This window comes from Convolutriloba macropyga, chromosome 1 (assembly GCF_964194025.1).
Source record: "Convolutriloba macropyga chromosome 1, txConMacr16.3, whole genome shotgun sequence".
NCBI lineage: Eukaryota > Metazoa > Xenacoelomorpha > Acoela > Convolutidae > Convolutriloba > Convolutriloba macropyga.
In genome coordinates, this window is record NC_134468.1 from 76690477 (window position 1) to 76716531 (window position 26055).

General features: G+C 42.5%; 1 protein-coding gene across 1 annotated transcript in view; it reads left to right on the forward strand.

The window, feature by feature from the left end:
- The first annotated feature begins 866 nt into the window (after window positions 1-866).
- The window catches only part of LOC142351665 (uncharacterized), a 67042-nt gene continuing 41853 nt past the window's right edge, over window positions 867-26055 (forward strand). Inside the window, exon 1 of the mRNA XM_075403808.1 lies at window positions 867-1005. Coding sequence (XP_075259923.1) covers window positions 966-1005 — 40 coding nt within the window. The 5' untranslated portion in view covers window positions 867-965. The remainder of the gene's footprint in view (window positions 1006-26055) is intronic.

The following is a 26055-nucleotide window of genomic DNA, read 5'->3' on the forward strand; positions in this document are numbered from 1 at the left end:
TCTTGAAATCGATAAATCATATTTGTATGAGAAAAAAAACGAGATTTGATCCAGGAAAGCACGATGCATTTTTAAGCAAGTCGTTGATTGAAAACAAACCCGTTTCAAGGAAACGAAATCATTAATTCAGAAAAGCAAATGACAACTAATGGCTAATAAAAACACATCTTTCAAAAACTAATCTTATCATCAACGCATGGAGATTCCGAGTGATGTTTGTCGTCTTTTTGAACCGGTTACGTGAATATTAGTGAGACGGAAAATGGGCCACAGAATGCCAAAATGTTATCCCCAATGGGACAGGTTTGGCTTCAAATTTTCATTTAGATGTTATCAAGTTGATATCGAGACCCACGGGCAGCTATGACCAAATCTTGGACAGTAATAGCTTTTCCTAATATCCCTAAGTATAATTTAATAAAAACTGGGTATTAATGCATCAAAATGTCAAAATTTCTTTTTAGCGATGCTTTAAAATATGCAATGAAAAGCTTTTAATTTTCAACTTTAGAATGCTTTTAGATTACAAAACAATAGCAAAAAATTTTTTCTACAGTATTTCTACTCAAGAAATAATTAACAAGCTCTGTATTAAAAAAAACAACCCTGTTTTAAAAATTAAATTAGACCCACAAAAACCAATTAAAACAGGTTGTGTTCTTGATCCGATAGAATAAAGCTGTATGCTAACGAGGGAAAGCGGTGAACTTGTTGATAATGTTTTTACATTCACAATAAAACGCAAGGCCTTTGATTTAAGAATGACCTTAATGTTCACCTGTAATATCTTCAAAGTACTCGTGCCATAAGCTTACCTAATTAAATCTCTTCGATTTCAAGGGACATCTTTGAATCCAGGTCACCTAGGAAACTTAAAAGCTACAAGGCTCTGCGACATCATAAGTGAAAATAACAGTCCGTTAGAAAAACCAAAAAAATTCTCCAACAGTAACTTGTAGTCCGCAATGAGATACGCAAGTCTTTTAGCTTTAGTTTTCATATCAGGTAAATATAACTCTTACACTCTGTTCATTTTTCATCAAATTTTGTACACGATATTATTGGACTTAAAAAGTTCACGTGATCAGATTTACTGTTAAAAAGTTTGTTATTTGATCAATATTTAAGGACTGAAAAGTGATTATTTAAAATTTTGTCTTTGTTTGTTATCTGACCAAAAAACTTGATTTTAGAAAGTATCATTAGAAAAAAATGTTCCCGAGAAAAGTTACCTGAAGGTTACATTTGATCAACAAAATAACACTGCCTGGGATCAGTGCATTTGTAATCGTATCCCTTCAACTTAAACACTTTCAAGCAAATTGGCATCAATTATTTGTTCGAATTGCAGAGCCTAGAAGCCTGTTGTCTCGGGAGAAAATACTGAGTGATGAGAATCATTTGAAAATTACTTACGATGCTTTTTTGAATTAGAATCCTCAAAGGTGACTGGAAATCTGTATCGGGATTCTTCAACTGAATGGTGGGGTCTTTAAAAAAACCTAACGAGCTTTTCGATCTTTAATGCATGACTTTTTATTAATTTTATTGATTTAAATGACTGTTTTTTTTAGATATAAGTCGGAAATGCTAGACGTCAGTTTGTTTTAATTTCAAAAGATTTAGTTTTTTGTATCATTAAAAACCTGAGCTGCAAAACAGTTCACAAAAAGGCTCTTAATAATTGTTTAAAATCCCTCACAACAAACTCGATATTCGAAAAATAGAGGATTTTGAGGCTTAATTTCAATGGTTTTGTGAGCATTGAATCTGGTTCCTTTATAAATTATTGTGTAGTAAAAACAAATATTCATAAAATCAGCTAGCTCATTTTTTCCTGCTTCCTTGAATTCGATAAATCATACTTGTATAGGAAAAAAACGTGTCCTTGTCCTTGGAAGAATTTGATCCAGGAAAGCATGGCGCAATTTTAAGCAAGATTTAATTGAAGGAAAAACAATTGCAAGGAAACGAAACCATTCATTCGGAAATTAAATGACAACTAATCCCTAATAAAACACATCTTTTATTAACTCAGTAAATAAAAACTGTAGTTCGAGGATTCAATTCGTCATCTGCAAAAGATATCAAGCAACGTATTAACTGTAAAAAGTACAAAGCAACAATTGATACTTGGACGTCAAGGTTTTTTTGATGCTCTTTTTCTGGTTTTTGGCTAATGTTATTGACGTCAAAATCGGTTCATATTCAGTCAACAATTGGCTAGAAGAAAACCTAGAAATATTAGGCCATAAACAAGCTTAATCAATACATATCGTGGTTATATTTACTTAAAATTAGGATAAATGAACTTTTTCGGAACGTTCCAAGTATATTTGAACGTTTTATACGCATTTAAATTCAAATTCAAATGCTCGATTCTGATTGGCTAAAATTCATTCTTTTCCTACGTAACATCTTCCGCCCCTGAAAAAGATGTTGGGAAAACTGGTTCAAGTTTTACGAGCGAGCGGACGAGTGAGCCGGTGACGCTCGTAAAACAGCGGAGCGCACGACGCTATCAGAGCCGTAACGGAGTTCCACAATCCGAGCGGTAGGATATTAACCCCTAGGGTTGGTTTCTTCAACTATCCAAACCAAGTCAGCGGTCTCAAGGTGTTACTCGGCAGGCGACTGCCACTTTGAGCGTCGGCTTAGAGTTGGTACGTGCCCTCTGATCCAACGGGACCAGATTGAACTAGCGTACGACTTCGCACGGGCGTAACGTTTACGATGGTTGAACTAATTATTGCCGATAAGAGACGGGATACCGATAGATTATTCCAATATAATAAAATGGTTGGACGTTATAGCGTTCAAATCGCACGGATCAGCGCTTACGGGTGTTAAAGGACGAGAATTGAGGGCTTGCTCCACAAGACAAAAGATAGTATGCAGAACCTCATCCGTGAGGCGACGCGTGCCAAGAATAGTATCCAACACGCGCTTGAAACTGCGTACCGACCTCTCCCAGATACCACCCTGATGTGGTACGCTGGGTGGATTGAACTTCGATTTTGTACCTTTGTAGGCGAGTTCAGCAGCAATGTTGACAATGTTCCACTTTTCGACACTTTCTCCGGAGTTCTTTCTCCGCTCCAATACAGATAGTGTCATTGTCCGACGAAATCATGGCAGGTCTAGCCCTACGGGACAAACCGCTCAACTCCCATAACACAAGAACTGTTGTCCATGGATTTAACTATCTCAAAATGGACAGCGCGAGTAGTAAGACAGGTGAAGAGGAGTCCCCAACTTTTCTCATTAGAACGGCGGACAGTAACATAAATTGTCCCAAGGTAGTGTTCGTGAAGGAAGAAGACTGGTGTGCAAGTCTCTCCTTAGGTAAGTCAGATATGATTGGTTGCATAGTTACAGCTTGGAATTCTCGGCATCTCAGGCAGTGTACTTTAATGGAACGCAAAGATGATCTTAGTTTCAGTATTGTATAGTGTTCCTGAACAATTGAGCTTAGGTACTCAGCGCCCTGATGATAATGCCTTCCGTGGGTGTGCTCAAGAAACAGTTTGACAAACGTATGACTTGCATCTAAGATGATTGGGTACTTTACCTTAAACCCAACTTCCATTAACCGCTTGAGGCGGCCCGAGGAACGGATTAGCCCATTTGGACTAAGGAACGGAGAATGTGGAGCGATCCGGCTGCTTAGTTTAACAGATGAATTGTCAAGAAGATCTTTCCCTTCAGATTCAAAAGGTTCTCCTTGCGCCAAGTACTGCAGCTGATGCTCGGCTTTGTCAAGTTGAGTAGGGTCAGTAATGCTACTATTGACGTTTCGGTAGCCGGCATGTTTCGGCAAGAGTCGGAAAACGTATGCGGCAAAACGCAAGTACTTTTGATGAGAACTAAACTTATCAAACGGAATAAACAACGGAACGGGATTTGTCTGTTTTCTAACAGATGTAAGGAGGGATACAGAGTCTTCTATAGTGACTGCTTGGTTGACGCCGAGCTTGATGTTAATAAAGACGTCTTTGTTCGGTACGAAAGGGAAATTTGAATTAGATAAGAAATGTGGAACTTTGACCCAGCTGCTTAGTTTAAAATTTCAGCGGACATTCCGCGCCTGCCAGCGTCAGCTTGATTATCCTTAGTTGCGACGTGGTTCCATTGGTCAACGCTGGTAAACTCCCAAATTTCTTAAACACGGCTTGCAACAAAGTTTTGTTGCTTTTCATTAGAGTTAATCCAATTGAGAACGGTCGTATCGTCTGTCAACATGAATACTTGGTTAAAAGTTACAGTAAGTACCCGAACAACTTTGTGCTTCATTTGAGCGGCAAGTAGAGCTGCTTGCAATTCCAGTTTTGGGATAGTCATTACTTTCATTGCCGTCACGCGCGCTTTCCCCAATACCAACGCAAGCTCTGTTTTTACCTCGCCCGTGGAAGTTGTTACTCGGGCTCGAAGGAATGCGACGGCACTAAAAACATCCTGGGAACGGTCACCTAACATGACACCAGTAATTCTACATTATCAAAGGGTTCAGTAGAATAACTTCAAGGAATTTTGATGTTTTCCAGCTTTGGTAAGTCCGCACTCCAAACCAAAAATCTTTGAACCTTGTCATGCGGGAGCTCATCATTCCAATATTGTCCTGTGACACGCCAGATGTCTTTTAAGAGTCATCGAACACCAACAGTAGAGCGACAAGACCAATAGGGTCAAAGACTTTTGAGACAAGACTTAGGACCAAGCGCTGCGTGTGTGACTTTGTGATAGCGAAGCTTGTACCCCTACTCACAACTAAAGTGTCATGAGTGTGATCCCACTTTAACCCTAGCACATGCGATGAATCCTCCTGACATGAAACAATGACCTTGGGCTCAGTAGATTGAAGAGAACCCTCAATTCGGTCAGCCAGATTTGGCACATTAGTAAGAAACTTTGTAAGCTTGACCCCACAGAGATGGAGAAGTTGTGCCATCTCCTTCCATCTATTGGTGGCTTTCTCAGGAGTCTCCACTGAGTCAAGGTAGTTGTCCAAAAAGAAGTGTTCAAGTACGGCTTTTTCAGCTTCGGGATAAAACTTGGCATTGTCTCTCGCAGTCGTTGTTATGCATAGTTGGTACAGGTGGGCAAGTCTTTAGCTCAGAAAATATGGCGCGTATATTTATACAATGCAACTTTAGTTTTTGAGTCCTCCCGCCACATAAACCGAAGTAATGGTTGGTCTGAGGGTAATACGCCAACTTGCAGAAACATTCCCTCGATGTAGTCAGATACAGCATATGGTTGCTGTCGGAAGCGGAGAAGTACATAAATAAGGTTTTCGACTAGATCAGGGCCAGTGAGCAAGGACTTATTTAACGAGGCACCGTGAAATTTTGCTGCTCCATTCAGCACCCTACGAAACTTACTCGGTTTGATCGGGTTTAAACCCGGACCGTGGGATAGGTACCACTCTTTGTCGGACCGGTTCTCAACCATGTGAGCTTGGTGTTGTCTGCTGCCCACAGCAATCCCACATCGTATCTCAGGCCATTGTGTATGGTTGTTTTCTCAAGGATTTCGTGAGCCCTTGCGTCTGCTTCAGATCGTGGGTTGACCTGCTTGTTTGCCCCGAGCAATTCAATGTCGTACCATGACATTATTTGACTTGCTAACTCATTGTCATGTTCGAGATTCACTTTAAAGCAGGTTGAGGTTAAACAAGAACTGGATGGTAACGAACCACTTAAAACCCAACCTATGGGTTTTAAGCGGTCCGTTACCATCGCACGATAACGGACCTATTACCGGTCCGTTAGGGTCCGTAATGGTCCGTTACCATCGTACCAAAGCGTACGCCACAGGTGAACGCTTCACATCGGCAGAGAAGTATTCCAATGGGGCGGATGGCATGAAAGACATCTCGGCCGAGTGTCATATCAATCTCTTTATAGGAATATGTCACGGGATCAAGGAGGGCTAAGTGTGGGTAAGTCACCTGCAGTGCCTGTGCAACAATTATATCTGAGCCGACGTTCAGACTAGCTTTAACGAAAGGGTTGATGTAAATGGTTCAAAATTTTGATGTTCTCTTGGTCTCAAATATACTTTAACAATTCTAGCATCAACTGCTTCTACGGTATCATTACCCTTGACAGTTAGCTTTAGTGCTTTACCGTGCAAACCGATTCTATCTGCGAGACTACCGGCCAACCAAGAGTTACCACAGGCGGTATCACACAAAACTAAAGCCTTTAGATCTAAACCGGACAAATTGACCAATTGCAATTCAGTCACCTGAATGAGCCCCGAACATCAGAAACTGATGACATCGTTGTGGTCTTTTTAGACGGATGTTGACTAGTAGTTGCTTTCTTTTGACCTGTGTTGTCAAAAGACTGGTTAGTATTGGGATCTGTTGACTGTTTTGCTGGAAAAACCCTATCTGCTCCACGCAATGGTGTGTTATGCGATCTATTATACCCCTCTGCTCGGCAATTCCTGGTTGAAGGCACCGGCGGAATGTGTGCTTGTCCCGTAAGCACGAAAAGCAAATTTTGTTATCTGTCACCAATTTAGCTCTCTGGGTTGGAGTCTTTTTCTTGAAAACTCGACACTCCTATAGCCGGTGTTTACCTTTGCATACAATGCAGAGAGATTAAGTGTTTGTAGAAAAAAATGTCATTTGCTGCTTTGATTGCCCTTATTGTAAATTTGCTGCAAACCCTTTGGAGGATGTTTTGGTCTTGGTTACTGAAGTGCTGTTATTTTTAGTTTTGCCTTGGTTGCGCTTTGTTTCAAAAGATTGTGGGCTTCAGCCTTTTTTAAGCCAATTGTTAAAGTCAATGAGGGGAGGTTTAACCCAGTGCTTTTTAACCGTAAAGAGCGACTATGATTCTTTCACGTTTGGTGGTAACTTCTGTACCGCTCGGTTAAGTAGGGAAGCGCTCTTCAAGTCAGCATCATATGATAGTGACTTGAAAACCCCAACGAGGCTGGATATGGCTGCAGAATAGTTGATGATGCTATCACAATTGTGCATTTTAAGAGGCGGAAAATTGCTTAGTGTATCCAAGTGTGCTTTACGACTGCCTGTGGCCGGCCAAATTTTAGGTTCTAAAGTTCTTAGTGCATCCTTGCACATTAAACCGAAGTAAGAAAAATCAGCGATTGCAATCTTTGCTTTACCGGTGACTAGTTTTTTGAGGTATGTCAAGTTAACGTCAATAGTTAGCGTTTGCGAGTCAATCGCGCCTTTGAATTGACCATACCACTTGTGCCATTGAAATGGATTGCCATTATATCTAGAAAGTTTTCATTCGGGCAAGGGGTCATTTTTCTTACTTGTTATGGCATCAGCCAATTCCCTAATCAATGACGCGTTGTCTGCAATTGAAGGGACATGTGCAGACACCTGCGAGCTACCCATCTCAACGGTATGGGCCTAACATAAGGAAATGTTAGCTGAAAACCGGAGTGGCTAGATTTGGTACAACATCACTAGAAAATGGGATCGTGTTTTCCTGTTGTGTGCCGGATGGTGATTGCATATCAATCAAAAGGCTGAAATCTGATATTTTCGTTGTGCAACCTTAGTGTTCGAGGATGCGACATTTCCCTGTACATTTGGAGGCACACTATTCACGAGAGTAATGTCTGGCTTGACTAGTGACGGTCTGTGCTGTGAAGAACGCCAATGACTCATATTTGGCACAAAATTTTGACCAAGAGTGATATTGGGCATGTTTGGGTTAGAATGAGCAACGGAACGTATGAATTTTTGTACTCGGTTAGTATTATTTTGAAAAGTGTTGTGAACGTGAGGCTGATTGATCAAAGGGGCGTGTGGAGTTGGAGCAGTGAGGTTAGTTGCAAATACTGGGTTCGGGACGGGAAGGGCATTAGGTTGACTGCGTTCGGACTGTTGAGTGTTTGAACTGGTGGGACGTTTGGTGCAAGGGAACGTCTATTGCGGGGGCTGGATTATTTGTTTTCGGAAAAGGAGGAAGTGTGGCGTTTGGGGCTCGGGCAACAAAATTAATTTGTTGTCGGGAGCGTATACGCTGCGCCAAATTGTTCTCAGGAGGACTTGATGTTTCAGGTCCCCTGGATTGTGAAATTTGAAGTTGTCCGTGTGGAAAAAAACTCAGACAAACTTGAAGTACTTACGGGGTGAACGGCTGCGGTAAAAGAGGCTGTTGAATGGGTGGTGAAGAAGCCCCTTGGGCGTAAACAGGAGGCGGATGATTATCTCCGGTTGCTTGGTTGGTTATGCTTGGAAGCACGATGTCTTGTTGGCCTGTTTGATTCATTTGCGCCCTTAGGTGCGCATGGTACAACGACTGTGTGTTAGCAGCCGCCAAAAATTTTCAGGAGGGGTAAAATGAGGGTCGAGTTGCTGCAAGGTCTCATTGCTTAAGATGTAATTGCCTCGACAATTTTTTGGAATACAGTGCCTCGACATTTCAGTGTTGTGATCTTCCAATGTTTTGCCGTTGTTGTGGCTAGGACGTTCTGGAGGGTCATTCACCTCTGGTTCATCAGTTTTACCATTTTTTATTAAAACTTAATTCAAGTGAGGAGTGCAGGACAGCCTTTTCACTTCTCATTGAGCATTAAAAATGGCAACCTTTAGAAACGGCGTCCAGCAATTCAAATTCTCGCAGAGTTGCCTCTGCCAACCACTGCCTGTCATTTTCCTCCAGTTCATCTAATTCCATTTGCTTTTTCTGCTTAGTGAGGCGAATGGCAGCTTCTTTCTGTTTTTCAATTTCCTCTTCATTTTGGCAAAAATTTAATCGTTTTTACGCTGAATAGATATATTTGACGAGGCCATCAATGAAGAAACTCTAGAACGAATGGAAGCCCCTCTGTTCCTGAAATTCATTCTCTTCATCATCAGAATAGTTGATGTAGTTTGGATCTTGTCGTTCTTAGTGGTCATTGCCTCCAGGTAAGACACTAATGAGGGAACAGGTGCAATTCGATCCTCTGTTTTTCCAGCAAAGGTAATCAGGTCTTCATTTTTGTATACAACAGTCATAAAGCTTTGTTGCATTTTGTTACTTGGCGTTCAAATTTCACTCGCCTATTTTGACTACTGATACCATGAAGTATATCATCATGTATTGCATGCAACTCAGCTTCACGCTTTGACCTGGCAGTGTACAACCTTTTGACTTTTTGATCAAATTTACGATGTTTTGATCAAATTTACGATGTTACGATTTGGGAAATCACGATATTTTTTTTCAAAAAACCAGCAAAACTACCACTACACACGGTTACCTATTATAAGCATATTATAAAGAAACCAAATGCAATAAAAAACCCAACGCAAAAGACGCCAAAGCTCAGAGCACTGTAGACAGTCTGTAATATAAACCGCCCAAAGAGCAGAAAGAATCCTCGAGCACAGAGTGCCGAAAAAACAGAAGTGGAGCGCTAAACGCTATGCGCTCAACGCGGTGGGAGACGAATGACAAACGGAAGTCGAGCGTACATTAATTATATCTGAGCCGACCTTCACACTAGTTTTAAAGAAAAGGTTGATGTAAATGTTTCGAAATCTTGATGTTCTCTTGGTTTCAAAGTGACTTTAACAACTCTAGAATCAACTACTTCTACGGTATTATTACCCATGACAGTTAGCTTTAGTGCTTTACCGTGCAAACCGAGTCTATCTGCGAGACTACCGGCCACCCAAGAGTTACTGTAGGCGGTATCACACAAAACTAAAGCCTTGGTATCTACACCTTGAAAAAATCGACACTCCTATAGCCGGTGTTTACCTTTGCATAAATGCAGAGAGAGCAAGTGTTAGTAGAAGAAAATGGCATTTGCTTCCTTGATTGTCTTTGTTGTAAATTTGCTGCAAACCTTTTGAGGCTGTTTTGGTATTGGTTACTGAAGTGCTGTTATTTTCAAATTGGCCTTGGTTGCGCTTTGTTTCAAAAGATTGTGGGCTTCAGCCTTTTTTAAGCCAATTGTTAAAGTCAATGAGGGGAGGTTTAACCCAGTGCTTTTTAACCGTAAAGAGCGACTATGATTCTTTCACGTTTGGTGGTAACTTCTGTACCGCTCGGTTAAGTAGGGAAGCGCTCTTCAAGTCAGCATCATATGATAGTGACTTGAAAACCCCAACGAGGCTGGATATGGCTGCAGAATAGTTGATGATGCTATCACAATTGTGCATTTTAAGAGGCGGAAAATTGCTTAGTGTATCCAAGTGTGCTTTACGACTGCCTGTGGCCGGCCAAATTTTAGGTTCTAAAGTTCTTAGTGCATCCTTGCACATTAAACCGAAGTAAGAAAAATCAGCGATTGCAATCTTTGCTTTACCGGTGACGAGTTTTTTGAGGTATGTCAAGTTAACGTCAATAGTTAGCGTTTGCGAGTCAATCGCGCCTTTGAATTGACCATACCACTTGTGCCATTGAAATGGATTGCCATTATATCTAGAAAGTTTTCATTCGGGCAAGGGGTCATTTTTCTTACTTGTTATGGCATCAGCAGATTCCCTAACCAATGACGCCTTTTCTGCAATTTAAGGGACATGTGCAGACACCTGCGAGCCACTCCAACTCAACGGTATCTGCCTAACATAAGTATATGTTGTCTGAAAAACCGGAGTGGCTAGATTTGGTACAACATTACTAGAAGTTGGGATCCTGTTTTGTGTGCCGGATAGTGATTGCATATCAATCAAAAGTGGTGAAATCTGATATTTTCGTTGTGGAACCTTATTGGTCGGGGGTGCGATATGTGCCTGTACATTTGGAGGCAGACTATTCACGATAGTAATGTCTGGGTTGACTAAAGACGGTCTGTGCTGTGGAGAACACAAATGACTCATATTTGGCACAAAGTGTTGACCAAGAGTGATATTGGTCATATTTGGGTTAGGATGAGCAACGGAACGTATTACTTTTTGTACTTGGTTAGTATTATTTTGAAAAATGTTGTGAACGTGAGGCTGATTGATCAAAGGGGCGTGTGGAGTGGGAGCAGTGAGGTTAGTTGCAAAAACTGGTTTCGGGATGGGAAGGGCATTAGGTTGACTGCTTTCGGAGATCTGCTGTTGAGTGTTTGAATTGGTGGGACGTTTGGTGCAAGGGAACGTCTATTGAGGGGGCTGGATTATTTGTTTTCGGAAGAGGAGGAAGAGTGGCGTTTGGGGCTCGGGCAACAAAATTAATTGGTTGTCGGGAGCGTATACGCTGCGCCAAATTGTTCTCAGGAGGATTTGATAATTCAGATCCCCTGGATTGTGAAATTTGAAGTTGTGGGCGTGGAAAAAACTTAGACGAATAATATTGAATTACTTGCGAGGCGAACGATTGAGGTAAGAGGGCTGTTGAATGGGTTGCGAAGAAGCCCCTGGGGCGTAAACAGGAGGCGGGTGATTATCTCCGGTTGCTTGGTTAGTTATGCTGTTTTGAAGCGCCATGCCTTGTTGGCCTGTTTGATTCATTTGCGCCCTTAGGTGCGCCTGGTACAACGCCCGTGTGTTAGCAGCAGCCAAAAATTTTTCAGGTGGGGTAAAAGAAGGGTCTAATTGCTGCGAAGTCTCATTACTTAAGATGTAAGTGCCTCGACAATTTTTCTGAAAAGAGTTTCTCGAAACTTCAGTGTTGTGATCTTCCACTGTTTTGCCGTTGTTGTGGCCTGGGCGTTCTGGAGGGCCATTCGTAACCTCTGGTTCATCAGTTTTACCATTTTTTGTTAAAATTTAATTCAAGTGAGGTGTTGATCTAGTGCAGGACAGCCCTTTCACTTCTCATTGAGCATTCAAAATGGCAACCTTTAGAAATGGCGTCCAGCAATTCAAACTCTTGCAGAGCTGCCTCTGCCAACCGCTTCCTGTTGTTTTCCTCCAGTTCATCTAATTCCATTTGCTTTTTCTGCTTAGCGAGGCGAATGGCAGCTTCTTTCTGTTTTTCAATTTCCTCTTCATTTTGGCAAAAAATTAATCTTATTTACGCTGAATAGAAGTTTTTGACGAGGCCATCAGTGAGGAATTTCTAGAACGAATGGAAGCCCTCGGTTTCTGAAATTCATTCTGTTCATCATCAACAGAGTTGATGTAGTTTGGATCTTGTCGTTCTTAGTGGTCGTTGCCTCCAGGTAAGACTCGAATGAGGGAACAATTGCAATTGGATCTTCTGTTTCTCCAGCAAACGCAATCAGGTCTTCATTTTTGTATACAACAGTCATAAAGCTTCCTTGCATTTTGTTACTTGGCCTTCAAATTTCACTCGCCTACTTTGACTATTTATACCTTGAAGGATATCTTCATGTATGGCATGCAATTCAGCTTCACGCTTTTACCTGGCAGAGTACAACTTTTTGACTTGTTGATCAAATTTATCGGAAATCGCAATGTTTTTTTTTTCAAAAAACCATCAAAACTACCACTACACACGGTTATCTATTATATGCACATTCCAAACAAACCAAATGCACTGAAAACAAACCCAACGCATAAGACGCCAAAGCACAGCACACTGTAGACAGTCTGTAATATAAACCGCCCAAAGAGCAGAAAGAATCGTCGAGCACAGAGTGCCGACAAAACAGAAGTGGAGCGCTAAATGCTATGTGCTCAACGCGGTGGGAGACGAATGGCAAACGGAAGTCGAGCGAGCAGCGCGCGACAAAACGAAAATTTGCCGGACAGGAAGCCAAATGAGCAACGCGCGACGCAACGGAAACGGGACAGACGTGAAGTCGAGCGAGCAGTGCGCGACGGAGTGGAATTGGGACGAATGGAAAACGAGTGAGGAGGAGAGGTAGAAGCAGACCGCAGACCGCAGCAGCAAACTCAACCAAACAAACTAGCGGTAACTCCAGAAAAAACTTAAGTCACACACTAAGAAGCTACTGCAAGACGAGCTAGAAGAACTCTTTTTGGGGCTTATTATACAAATAACACACTAATTTAAGACAATGAAGTAGTAAACTAAAATGATGAAAAGGTCAAAAAATTTACTAGCCGTAACTCTAGAATAAACTTAAGTCACACCGCAGCAATAGCCAGAACAAAATATCCAATCACCATACTAACAATATTGAACAAGCTGCAGACAAATTAAATAAACTACAAAACTGTATTTAATGACTATAACATTTGGAAAAGTCAAGAAGCAATCCAGCCGTAACTCGAGAATAAACATAAGTCACACCCAAGAAACCAACAAGAGCAAACCAACTAGAAGTTTTTCAGATAGCCACAAACAAACAGCAGCAAAATCACCACAGTACAACAGGACGGCTAGTAAATTAGTAAAATTTTAAAAAAAATCACAAGAAAATATAGCCGTAACTCGCAAATTAACTTAGTCACACCCTAGAAAACTACAAGGCCACAAAAACCAACCAGCATAATAGCAAAATCACCGCACGGCAACACAAACAGAGACATCACATATGACAATTTACTAAATCGAAGGAATAAATGAAGCGGAAAAATAAGAAGTTCAACGCAGAAAAAAAAACAATCGGATTCAAACGCAAAACAAAAGTTTTTGGAGAATTATTGAAAAAAAAAACGGAACACTGAGATTTTAATAATTAAAGGACGAAAAACACGCAGTTGTTACTATAATAAATTGAGCGAAAAAAAAATATATAGCAATGCAATTTTTTGTAGGCCGGAGCTCGTGAATTTGTTCACAACTTTTCGTGTGTATTGAGTTCCACTCAATTAACGAACTTCCTTGTTGGGGAAATTGATTTTTGACAACTTTGTCAAAGTTTTATGCTTTTGTCCATTTTTTCTCTATTTTTGGTCATTTTTTGCAATTTCTTGAATACGGAACGATAATCCACTAAAATGAACAGTTTTATGCTCGAAATTGCGGTTCATCGATATTCGGTAATAATTTTCTAATTTTTTTGAATTGCCTCAAAATTGACCAAAGATCTTCAAAACTGAGCAATTTAGCTTAATGTACTCTCAATTTTCTCTATTTCAGAGGCTATTTTTTGATATACGAACCGACTATATCAATTTTTTTTATTTTTGATAATTCTACCAAAAATTTTCAAAAGCGATTTTTATTTTGGTCGCAAAAATTAAAATATGCACTTGTGTGGAAGTGGTGGTGACCGATTGCTATATTAAATCAAACATAACTTATTTGAAAATTTTACCTGTTCAAGGGGATGGATTTTTTTGACGACTAAGAGTATTTTTTTCACAACAACTATTGAATTTTACTGCGAGAAAGAGAAACTAACGGTTAGAAAAGGGTTTTAAAACAGAACATACTTACAGTTTTTCAAAACTCCACTGTGCAAATGGCTTTACAGTCCGTGCAAATTGTTTCCCAGAGGTAGCTGACAGTAGCACGTCTTCTATTCTTTTGTTCCGGCTTCTACATGACAGTCATCGCTCTATCACTCCTAGAAAACATACACAGCAAGTCAAGGACTGCTTAAGCGCTCTTTAGGTCGTATGGCTTGGATAGAAGAGGCAGAGCCATAATAGAGTTGGACACCCTAACAGTTTTCGAGCACAACAAATCCCTCTTGTAATTCTTGTTGATTCCCATTCCACCACTTTCTCCCATTCCTGATGAAGGAATAGATCCACCTGGTGTTTCGAACATTGGGTTATTTGATCCCCGCCAGCAATGGGTCTATTCTCACAATTTGCAAGAACAAATTGCACTGACTGAGGAACACTAATTGGATCATTATAACAGTAACTATAGTACTTAATATCACTCGTATTTGCAATGTCAATGAACTTAATAAGTCTATGACAATAGTTAGCCTATGTAGAATTTGGAATTCCTGTTTTTCTCACAAAAGTGTTGCAATTCAAAATCGATAAAACTTGAGTTTAGTAAATCGGTTTGCTACAAATTGTTAGTAAGACTGTTGGCTTGCAATTCAAAGTCATTTGAAAGATCAGACATTTATGGAACAACAAAGGCTGGACGTAGAAATTGAGCAGCTGCAATATTATTTTCTTAAGGGGACCAAATTCATAAAAGTTGTTCATCAGTGTGATGAAATATGGTAGGGAAATAGTGCATACCTTTGGGCCAAGTTCCACCGTTGCGTAAGGGATGCACGTTTGCTGCAGTCTATAGCAGCGGTTTGAACAAAGTTGTTGTTCACTCGTTCCAATACGCGGTGATTCGAATAGCTGCTAAAGAAGAGTAAAACACCATGATTGTTTGCTGTGGCAGTGGAGTTATTGAAGGCTCAAAATAACTCTGAAATCGTAGAGGAGTTCAACCTGAGTAAAAAAAATCAGAGAGAGAGAGAGAGAGAGAGAGAAAAGTTGTTGCCGAGTAAAGTTGGTCTTTCTAAACAGAAGAAAGACACTCAAAAAGAATATCGAGAGCCAAGAAGGAGAGATTCGTGAGGTTGATATCAGAATAGACAACTTTGCTTGTTCAGTTTGATTTAGAGAGACTGGGATAAATTACAATTTAGTACCTTGAATTATTTTTGTTGTCTAAAAGCCAATTGATTATACCTGAATTTGTTGATTTATTCTATCGAATTATATCAATTTACTTTTGAGCATTTGATTTTATTCCAAGCCGGAGGCAGAGGAAACCGGGGACATTGTGAGTAGACTTTGATGAAAACCTTTCTACCAAAAATAAACCTTTCGTGTTAGGATTTTGGGTTGTAGTGTCTCCCGTTTATTAACCTAGTCTAAATACGAAAATCTACGGTGGCACTCCTGGGTGGGGTAGTTTTTTCAGGTACACTTACAACCAGATGAGCAGGGAGAGTAGTTCGAGCTCAATTCAAGACGAAGAAGTCCTGTGTTCACAAGTAAGGAATGAACGAGAATGAAAGACAGCTTTTTGCGGAGGCTGTGAATGCGGCTGAAAACCAGTTGGCGTTCAACAACACAACTGGCAGGCCCGAGAAGTTCCCGTCGGCGTTGTTTCTTGATTGGTTTTCTTGGAAAACCCACTCTTCTCATACCTCATGGACAAATATGCTTGGACGGAGGAGCAGGCTCGAAGCACAATAACTACCATTCTTGTTGGTTGGGCGATGCAGGAGTTTAATGCTATGCTCCGACACTGTCACGTTCAGGACCATGACAAACCAGTTCCCACTCTGGCGAGAATGATGACGTACGTGGACACGAGGATGTCACCCTACAGGAATCCGTGGACAGCAAGAACAGACTTCAAGAACTTGGCCCAGGGCGAGAAAGAGGACATCCAAGTGTAATCCAGACGGGTGAAGTCGCTTGGAGAAAATGCCAATGCCGCAATGAATGCAGTTACGAGGGATGAAATGAACCGAGAGCAGTTCATTGATGGGTTGTTAATCTAGAGATAGAGGAAATGCTTCTTCGGGAGGACCCCAACACGTTCAATGGTGCCGTTGATAGAGCACATAACATCGATGCAATCAACCGAAGACCTAGACTAAGGCAGCACAGGCGGTTGAAAACCACCAGGTTCCTTTAACAGTCAGACCAATGTGTGCAAAAGCATCATGTTCAAGCTGTAAGTGGACAAATGGAACCCGGCATGATGAAGGTAGAAATGGAAGAGATGAAAAAACAGGTGAAGAACCAGGCAGATATGGTCAAAAGGACGTAATGATGAGTAAATTTGTCAATCCAGTAATCCCCGGACCGTCAAAAGAAACAAAAAGAAATCAGGACGGAAACCCGCGCCCATTCTGCAATCCGTACCCCGAAACAGTGGCTACGTCCCGAACTTTGCCAAAAATGATTGGAAGCAGTCCGGGACCTCAAAGCAAAGGAGTCCGCTGCTACAATTGCTCTAAGATGGGACATTACGCACGAGAATGCAATGAACCGAAACAAAATAATTTTAACTAAGACGGTTCAGGAATCTCCGGGGATTTAGGAAAAAAGTTTTCTTCCCGGCCAGAAACAAGCAAGATCCAAATAATAACCGTAACCCATTAAACAATATAGAAGCAGTCAACAAGCTTCCGGAACCAAAGTTTCACAAACGTAAAGTTGCAGTGAAGGGGGAACCGGACAAACGATCTGGAAGTATTACAGTTACGGGGGAAGTGAGCGGGACTCCAATAGAGATTTTGGTGGAGTCAGGAGCTTCAACAAATATAATAAGATCTTCCCATTTTGACCAACTTAAGGAACCGCAAAAACTGATGCGATACTGTGGACTCCTTGAGACAGCTGACAGTTGGTATGTAAACACAACAGGATCAGCAACATTGCATCTCAAAATGGGTGGCATTGATGACGAGGGTGGCATTGATGACGAAGTCCTTATAATTGATGGACTCAAAACGGAAATGATTTTCGGACTCAGAAATCTACAAAAACATAATACTGTAACTGATTTGCAGACCAACCAGTAGTGGACAGCCGCAGTGGAGTCAGCTATTTTACCCTTGATCAGTGGAAAATTGTGGACATAATCGGAGAATGGTAACACGAAGCGGCCGCAAGAAGCCGAAACGATGGAGGTGGTCAACCAGATTCTGGAAAGGGTTGGTAAGAAAAACCAAGTAGAGGTTATGATGGGCTCTGGGAGTATCTACGGCGACGATGGCAAGAACGATGACAACTTATGACCCAACAGAAACGAGGAAGAGGAGACCTTAGCTGAAGGGGTGAATAGAAGTCAACAAAACACATGTTTAAATTCAGGGAATGAGTTCATAATGCAAGCTGGCGATGTTGTTGTTCCTCTAAGTTCACCTCAACAGGAAGCCGAGCTGATTTTGAAGAAACGTGCCACAGAAGCACGAAGAGAATATTAGATAGCATTGCGAGACTTTGTCATCAAATACAGAGACGTGTTTGCCTTGGATGATACCGTGCTGGGATCTACCGATGTGGTCGAGCATCAAATTGAAACAGGCGGCAGTAGGCTTATCAGGGTACCGCCACATCGAATCTCACCAGCTAGAATAACGATCATCGAGGAAGAAATTAGAAAAATTTTAGAGATAGGAGTGATATAGCCACCAAGAAGTGCATACAGTGCGCCAATTGTACTACACAAAAAGAACGGCGGGAGCTGGAGGTTCTGTGTGGATTATAGAAAACTGAATGAAGTCACTGTGAAGGATCCCTATCCAATGCCTAACCAAGCCCAAGTGTTTGATGCTTTGAAAGGAAACAATTTTTTTCCTTCTGTAGATCTAGCAAGTTGATATTGACGAGTCCCTGTAGCCGCCGAACAGAGACATAAGAACGCTTTTTTGACCCCAGACGGAGGTTTGTATGAATATGTCCGAATGCCATTTGGCCTGTCGAATGTGCCCGCAACCTTCCAACAACTTTTGAACGAGCGATTCCAGCAGAGCCTCTAACAAAACCAACCTCATCTTACTGGACGATGTCCTCACCTACAACCAGACGGCAGAGGTTCACCTGAAGCATCTCGAAGAAATGTTCGTGACGCTACGTAACGCCAATTTCAAATTGACTCCAACGAATTGTCAGTTTTTCCAGAGACAAGTTTTGTACCTAGGTCACGTCATCGGAGTGGATAGAACTTCTCCCGAACCCGAAAAGACAGTTAAGGAATGGCCCGTTCCTAAAACAGTGAGAGATGTCCGGTCCTTTAATGGATTTGCTAATTACTATCGAATATTCACCAAGAACTTTGCGAGCATAGCCAAACCCTTGCAAAATTTGACTAAGAAAAGTGCGAGAGTTGAGTGGACCCCGCTCAGCAAGTATCTTTGGCCAGTTAAGATTGGAGCTAGTAACTGCCCCCGTTCTCCAGTACCCAGACTATTCGGCTAGTTCATTGTAGACACTGATGCCAGTAATATGAGTATTGGGGCCGTGCTGTCCAACAAAATCAATGGATAGGATCGATCCCTGGTGTTTTTGTCACGAGTGTTAAGCAGGACGGAGATAATGTACTCGACAACCAAAAGATACCTTGGCAGTAATAAAGGCCCTGAAGTGGTACCAGCCATATCTGTTGGGCGATCCATTTGTCCTAATAATTGGCCACGCAAGCTTACTTTGGATGTTTGGACAGGATGATTATGGAATGGCGTTCCATCAGAAGCTTCAGGAATTTTACTTAACGTTTGTGCATAGAGCAAGGAATCAACATGGCAATGCTGATGGTCTATCAGGAACCGGACTGAGCTCCTGAAGAGAGAAAAGGATTGACTGGTAGTTGTCCTGAGCCTGTATACCTCGATATGGATTCGGCAAGAACACCGGAATACTGTGGATTGATCCGAGAAGAACAGGGCAGTGGCGCCGACTCGGAGGAAGATGCACTGGATGGTCAAGCAATAATCTGGAGTTGAGAGACGCTTGATGTAAGTAAAATGCAGCAGGAGGATGAAGCTGTTCGCAGAGTTTTCCTGTGGCTTCCCTACAATTCTGAGATCTTGAGAATATTGGTTTCAACAGAGCGACGCGAGAGGAAGCCGTGCAGCATGGGCCTGATGTGTTGGCATATTGGTCTAGGTGGAATGAAATCACTGTGAGGAAATGCATTCTCAACCCTTCAAGTTTTTGTTCCAGCTGTGGGCCGGAAGGCAGTTCTGGATCAGTTGCACACATCCCCAGTCAGTGGGGGACACTTTGCTTTAGAGGAGACTTTAAGGAGAACCGCCAACTTCTCTGCAGGCCACTCATGCGACAAGAAATTGAAAAGAAACTTGCTTGGTGTCTATCATGTGCAGCTAGGACTACCACTGGCAGGAAGAGGATAGGAGGACTTCTGCCGTTTAATGTTGGAATACGCTTCAGGTTGCTGTTCCAGCTGTGGGCCGGAAAGAAAATTCTGGATCAGTTGCACGCAACCCCAGTCAGTGGGGAGCACTTTGGTGTATAGTAGACGTTAAGGAGAATCCGCCAACGTTTCTGCAGGCCACACATGAGACAAGAAATTGCGAAGAAGCTTGCTTGGTGTCTATCATGTGCAGCTAGGAGTACTGCTGGGAGGAAGAGGATAGGAGGCCTTTGCCGTTTAATGTTGGAATACGATTTCACACGGTTGCAGAAGATATATTGGGTCCAGTTACGACGGCCAACGAAACGCGAGCCACGCACATATTAGTACTGACGAATTTCTTTATGACATATGTGGTCAGTGTCTCACTGAAGTGTACCGAAGCACCCGATGTAGCAAGGGAGATTGTAGAAAGCTGGGTTTTGCGATTTGGTGTACCCGACGTAATCCACACAGATCAGGGAAAGAACTTCGGGAGTGAGCTCATGCTGGAGATTTGTAGACTGTGAAAATTTGAAAAAAACCAGGACCTTGCCATATCACCCTCAAGGCAACGGGCAAGTTGAGAGGCATAACCGGGTGATTGTCGACGTGATCTCAAAGATTTGTGCGGACAATCCGCGAACATAGGATAAACTGTTACCCTATTTAAATTTCATTTACAACGCTACATTCTACAGGACAGCACAGGCAACTCCCTATAGCCTTATTTATGAACAAGATTGCCAGTACCCCACAGACTTGTTCTATCCAAAGCCCCATGACGAAGATCTAACAAGCAACAGCTTTGCGGCGGATCTGTTATGTTTATTCAGAAAGGCTCATGCACCAGCTAGAGAATCTCTAGGAGGAAACCAGTGGATTCAAAAGGATCAGTCACAAGAAAGTCTTTGGGAAACCATATGAAAAAGAGGACAAATTGGCGGTTTACTAAAAACATAAAGCAAAATCTCGGAAATTCTTCCTACCGTGGAAAGATCCTTACGTAATTTTAGAACGAACATCGGAGGTCAAATACAAAGTAGCGAAATCAAGGCAAAATGGAGGATATTACACTACAATATGCTCAAACCGTACTTGGAGGAAGGCGGCGCTTGAAGCCCAAGGGAAAAGAAGGGGACTACGGCTCTCAGATCCGAAGGTTTTCTGGAAAATCCAGGCGTAGATCAAGACGAGTGGAAAGAACAGGAATCCGACGTACGTCCGACACATCGGCATGCCAGGATGCGACGCAATGTACAGAAAAGAAGACTAATGGAACGGGTCGATGACAATGTGCCGAACTTGGAGGAAGTGTTTCGCCAACAAGCTGCGCCGGAACCAGATAGCATACCGAAGGAATTTCCACCGGATGCGAGCAGGCCTGGAGCACCAGTAGCCGCTGACGAGGCACCAGCAGAGCCACCTCTTCATGAACCAGAGCAACTAACACAAGACCAGTCAACTGGTGGGTCTGAACCTAGGGAGGTAACATTAGTTTCTCCAGATACGGGACCTGTAAGACGATTCAGACGGGATATCCGCCAAGTCATTCGGCTGGGTATTGACAAATAACTAGAAGAAATGAAAGAATGCGCTACCACCTACTAACAATTTTACGCAACGCTTTTCATGTATCGACTCTTACTAACGACGGGCTGTTTAGAATTCATTCAACAGGACAATGTCGAATTTCAACCTCCTTCTGATTTGAATTGCGGTGATGAGACCGATGGAAGCAAGAAAGTCGGAAGGTATCTTTTTCAATCATACGGCGGGGACACCAGTAATTATAGCTAGCGCCATCGAGTCGACTTGGATCTCGATCCCTTTTCTTATTCTTCCGGCTATCAACAAGACCCAACTAGACATTGCATTTCAAGAATTTCAATTCAAGTTTGCGGAACGATGGAATGGCTACTACAAACAACGAATTTGTGGTAACAAGGAACTGACGCAAAGCTATATCAATGTCAGCTATATAGAACTCAAAGGGATAGAGCATCAAGTGGAAGAAATAGCTCGAGTGCTAGCGGAGATGAAGGCACGGGCTGAAACGTTCATCAATAAATCTTTACGCATTTAAAGTAGGGAACGACGATGGGTGAAACCACTGATGATTGGAGCCGCGGCGGCTATCGTTTTAGCCCCGGTCCTCAAGCAGGGATTCTGTCAGTCCTTCTCATTCATCGGATTTTGTGGTCGAAGACAGGCAATTGACGAGCTAGGACGGAAGCAAGCTGTCAGGACAATAAATTTGGAAACTGGGGAGGCGATACAACAAGACCTTACATTCACTTAACAAGACCCAGAACCGGCTGGAAATGGTTTCTCACGATGCGAACGCGAATGTCCAAATGATCCTTGGTGCGATGAATAGGTTGTCGGAGGAAACTGACGGATCTTTGCACGGCCAGCGCCTTTGCGTCAGCTCGAAACATCACGATGTCTACCACGAGGCTTCAGGCGTTTCAATGGCAATGCTGAATTAGTCAAAGCTTTGAACTAATTCCAGCTTTTCTGATTCCGCCAGAAGTGTTGCAGAAGGTCCTTGATGGTTTGAAACTGGACATGATGCGGGAAGCTTTTCCCTCGATCCGAGCTGATGACCTAAGGATTTGAGCTAGTGGATTCTTAGGCGATAAAGACCACGGGGCTTAATGTACTCGTGAAAATACCCTTCATCATACTAGCGGATTGTACCATGTCTACCGAGCTGTGGCGCTACACCAACCTATTGACGATGGAGTTGCAGCGAAAGTCTCACTTTCTAGTTTCGAAGATGAGAGACCATTTCGTTAACGTGTCGGAAAAGAAAATTAATTTGCGCTGTTTGGGAACTTCCAACCTGAAGTTGTGTCTGAAACCATTCTCAATGTCCCGAACGAGTGAAGCAACTTGTATACCCAGCTTGTTTTTTGATCCACATGCCGCCGCCTTGAAGTTGTGCCAGCAAGAAGTGGTTGTACAACAAGAAGAGCCAACTGCGGACTACATAGACGATTCGAGTTACTTGGTTACGGCAGATCAACAAGTTCTTCGATTTTACTCATGGGTTGAAGCAGACTGGTTATCCCGTTTCCGGGTGTTGCAGCTGTTTGCTCCGGCCACCATTCGATGGACGATTTGAGAACCCCAGCGAAAATCTAATTCTGTAGCCGGACCCCAGAACATGTCAGTATAGCAGTGGAATTGTGATCAATATCCAGCAACATCCTTTGCTGCACACACTAATTGCTACGCTAAGGAATGTATAATCTGAAAAATTTGGAGCAGAGATCCCCAATGCTTTTCGCAACCAGGCTCATGGAGAAATACTAGAGGTTCTTAGGCACAACCTGATCGAACCGCCCGAAGAGGTTATGGATGAGGAAAGTATGGAATGGATTTCTCCTACTTTTGCCGAAGGTATCATTAACCAGAGCCACTTCTTCATGAACCAGAGCAATTAGCACAAGACCAGTCAACTGTTGTTTCTGAACCTAGGGAGGAAACAGTAATCTCTCCAGATACGGGACCTGTAAGACGATTCAGACGGTATATCCGCCCAGTCATTCGGCTGGGTATTGACAAATAACTAGAAGAAATGAAAGAATGCGCTACCACCTACTAACAATTTTACGCAACGCTTTTTATGTATCGACTCTTACTAACGACGGGCTGTTTAGAATTCATTCAACAGGACAATGTCGAATTTCAACCTCCTTCTGATTTGAATTGCGGTGATGAGACCGATGGAAGCAAGAAAGTCGGAAGGTATCTTTTTCAATCATACGGCGGGGACACCAGTAATTATAGCTAGCGCCATCGAGTCGACTTGGATCTCGATACCTTTTCTTATTCTTCCGGCTATCAACAAGACCCAACTAGACATTGCAATTCAAGAATTTCAATTCAAGTTTGCGGAACGATGGAATGGCTACTACAAACAACGAATTTGTGGGAACAAGGAACTGACGCAAAGCTATATCAATGTCAGCTATATAGAACTCAAAGGGATAGAGCATCAAGTGGAAGAAATAGCTCGAGTGCTAGCGGAGATGAAGGCACGGGCTGAAACGTTCATCAATAAATATTTACGCATTTAAAGTAGGGAACGACGATGGGTGAAACCACTGATGATTGGAGCCGCGGCGGCTATCGTTTTAGCCCCGGTCCTCAAGCAGGGATTCTGTCACTCTTTCTTATTCATCGGATTTTGTGGTGGAAGACAAGCAATTGACGAGCTAGGATGGAAGCAAGCTGTCAGGACAATAAATTTGGAGACTGGGGAGGCAATACAATTGCTTGTACATTCACTTAACATGACACAGAACCGGCTGGAAATGGTTTCTCACGATGCGAAAGCGAATTTCCAAATGATCCGTGGTGCGATGAATCAGTTGTCGGAGGGAGGAAACTGACGGATCTTTGCACGGCCAGCGCCTTTGAGTCAGCTCGAAACATCACGATGTCTACCAGGAGGCTTCAGGCGTTTCAATGGCAATGCTGAATTAGTCACAAGCTTTGAACTAATTCCAGCTTCTCTGATTCCGCCAGAAGTGTTGCAGAAGGTCCTTGATGGTTTGAAACTGGACATGATGCGGGAAGCCTTTCCCTCGATCCGAGCTGATGACCTAAGGATTTGAGCTAGTGGATTCTTAGGCGATAAAAACCACGGGGCTTAATGTACTCGTGAAAATACCTCTTCATCATACCAGCGGATTGTACCATGTCTACCGAGCTGTGGCGCTACACCAACCTATTGACGATGGAGTTGCAGCGAAAGTCTCACTTTCTAGTTTCGAAGATGAGAGACCATTTCGTTAACGTGTAGGAATAGAAAATTAATTTGCGCTGTTTGCGAACTAACCACCTGAAGTTGTGTCTGAAACCATTCTCAATGTCCCGAACGAGTGAAGCCACTTGTATACCCAGCTTGTTTTTTGGTCCACATGCCACCGCCTTGAAGTTGTGCCAGCAGGAAGTGGTTGTACAACAAGAAGAGCCAACTGCGGATGACATAGACTATTCGAGTTACTTGGTTACGGCAGATCAACAAGTTCTTCGATTTTACTCATGGGTTGAAGCAGACTGGTTATCCCGTTTCTGGGTGTTGCAGATGTTTGCTCCGGCCACCATTCGATGAACGATTTGATAATCCCCAGCGAAACTATAATTCTGTAGCCGGACCCCAGAACATGTCAGTATAGCAGTGGAATTGTGATCAATATCCAGCATCATCCTTTGCTGCGCACACTAATTGCTACGCTAAGGAATGTATAATCTGAAAAATTTGGAGCAGAGATCCCCAATGCTTTTCGCGACCAGGCTCATGGAGAAATACTAGAGGTTCTAAGGCTCAACCTGATCGAACCGCCCGAAGAGGTTATGGATGAGGAAAGTATGGTGCGGATTTCTCCTCCTTTTGCCGAAGGTATCATCAAACAGCGCGTGCCTTTCCATTAGAATGCATATCATAGTCAACCAGCCAATTTCGTTGTGTGGTTTCTATTAGCCATTGTCCTGACCTCCATGGCATACCTTTTCTATCGATCTTCGGCAAACGAACCGCTTTCCCTGGTCGAATATACCCCGGGATGACCGTACTGATTTTGCATCCAAACCTGGCACGGTCAACCTGGCTTTTCACAATCTTTTGGAGCTCCACCGAGCTCCAACTCAAGCTTCGAACTGAACGAGTTGTCTATCTCGCCGGCGTCGATTTTGGAGACCCCATGACGTGACTCAAGCATGGGGATGGATGTGAGAGTGAGGAGAGTGTCGCTACCCCAGGAGAAGTCCTTCTCACATGGTGAACAATTGCGGGGTTGAGAGTTGTGAGAGGTAACCGATTTCATGTACTAGTTGATAATATTCAGAAATTCAGACTTTAACCTGTATACTTGGACTTTGAGTAATCTGAATCTGACTTCGACTTCATATGTGGTAGGTTTTGATTGCCGTTTCAATCTAGCGTCTATTCAGAGTGTTACATGCACTTTTCATTGTATATACATTAAAAGAGCTGAAGCGCTAGCCTAACGCAAACCCCACCAACGCTGTGATTGATACTAATTGATTTAAGGAGTTCGCATGGTAACTCAAAGAGTTTATACAACCCCCCATCTACTACTAGGCGGAATGAAAATAAAACTGCGCTTCAATTAGTATTAGAGTGAGCGACGCACCCCAGGGGGGTGCAGACCCCCATGTATTAAGATTGATTATAGCGGCTTTGACCGAGTAGGGTCTTCCTTAATGTAATAAGATTGGGAATAAAATCTAGGGGCGCCTAGATGTATTAGGCTCCATGTATTAAGATTAGGAATAGAATCTCCATGTATTAAGATTAGGAATAGAATCTCCTTGTATTAAGATTAGTTATAGCCGCCGACATGTATTAAGATTTGTCATAGCCCCGGACATGTATCAAGATTAGTTA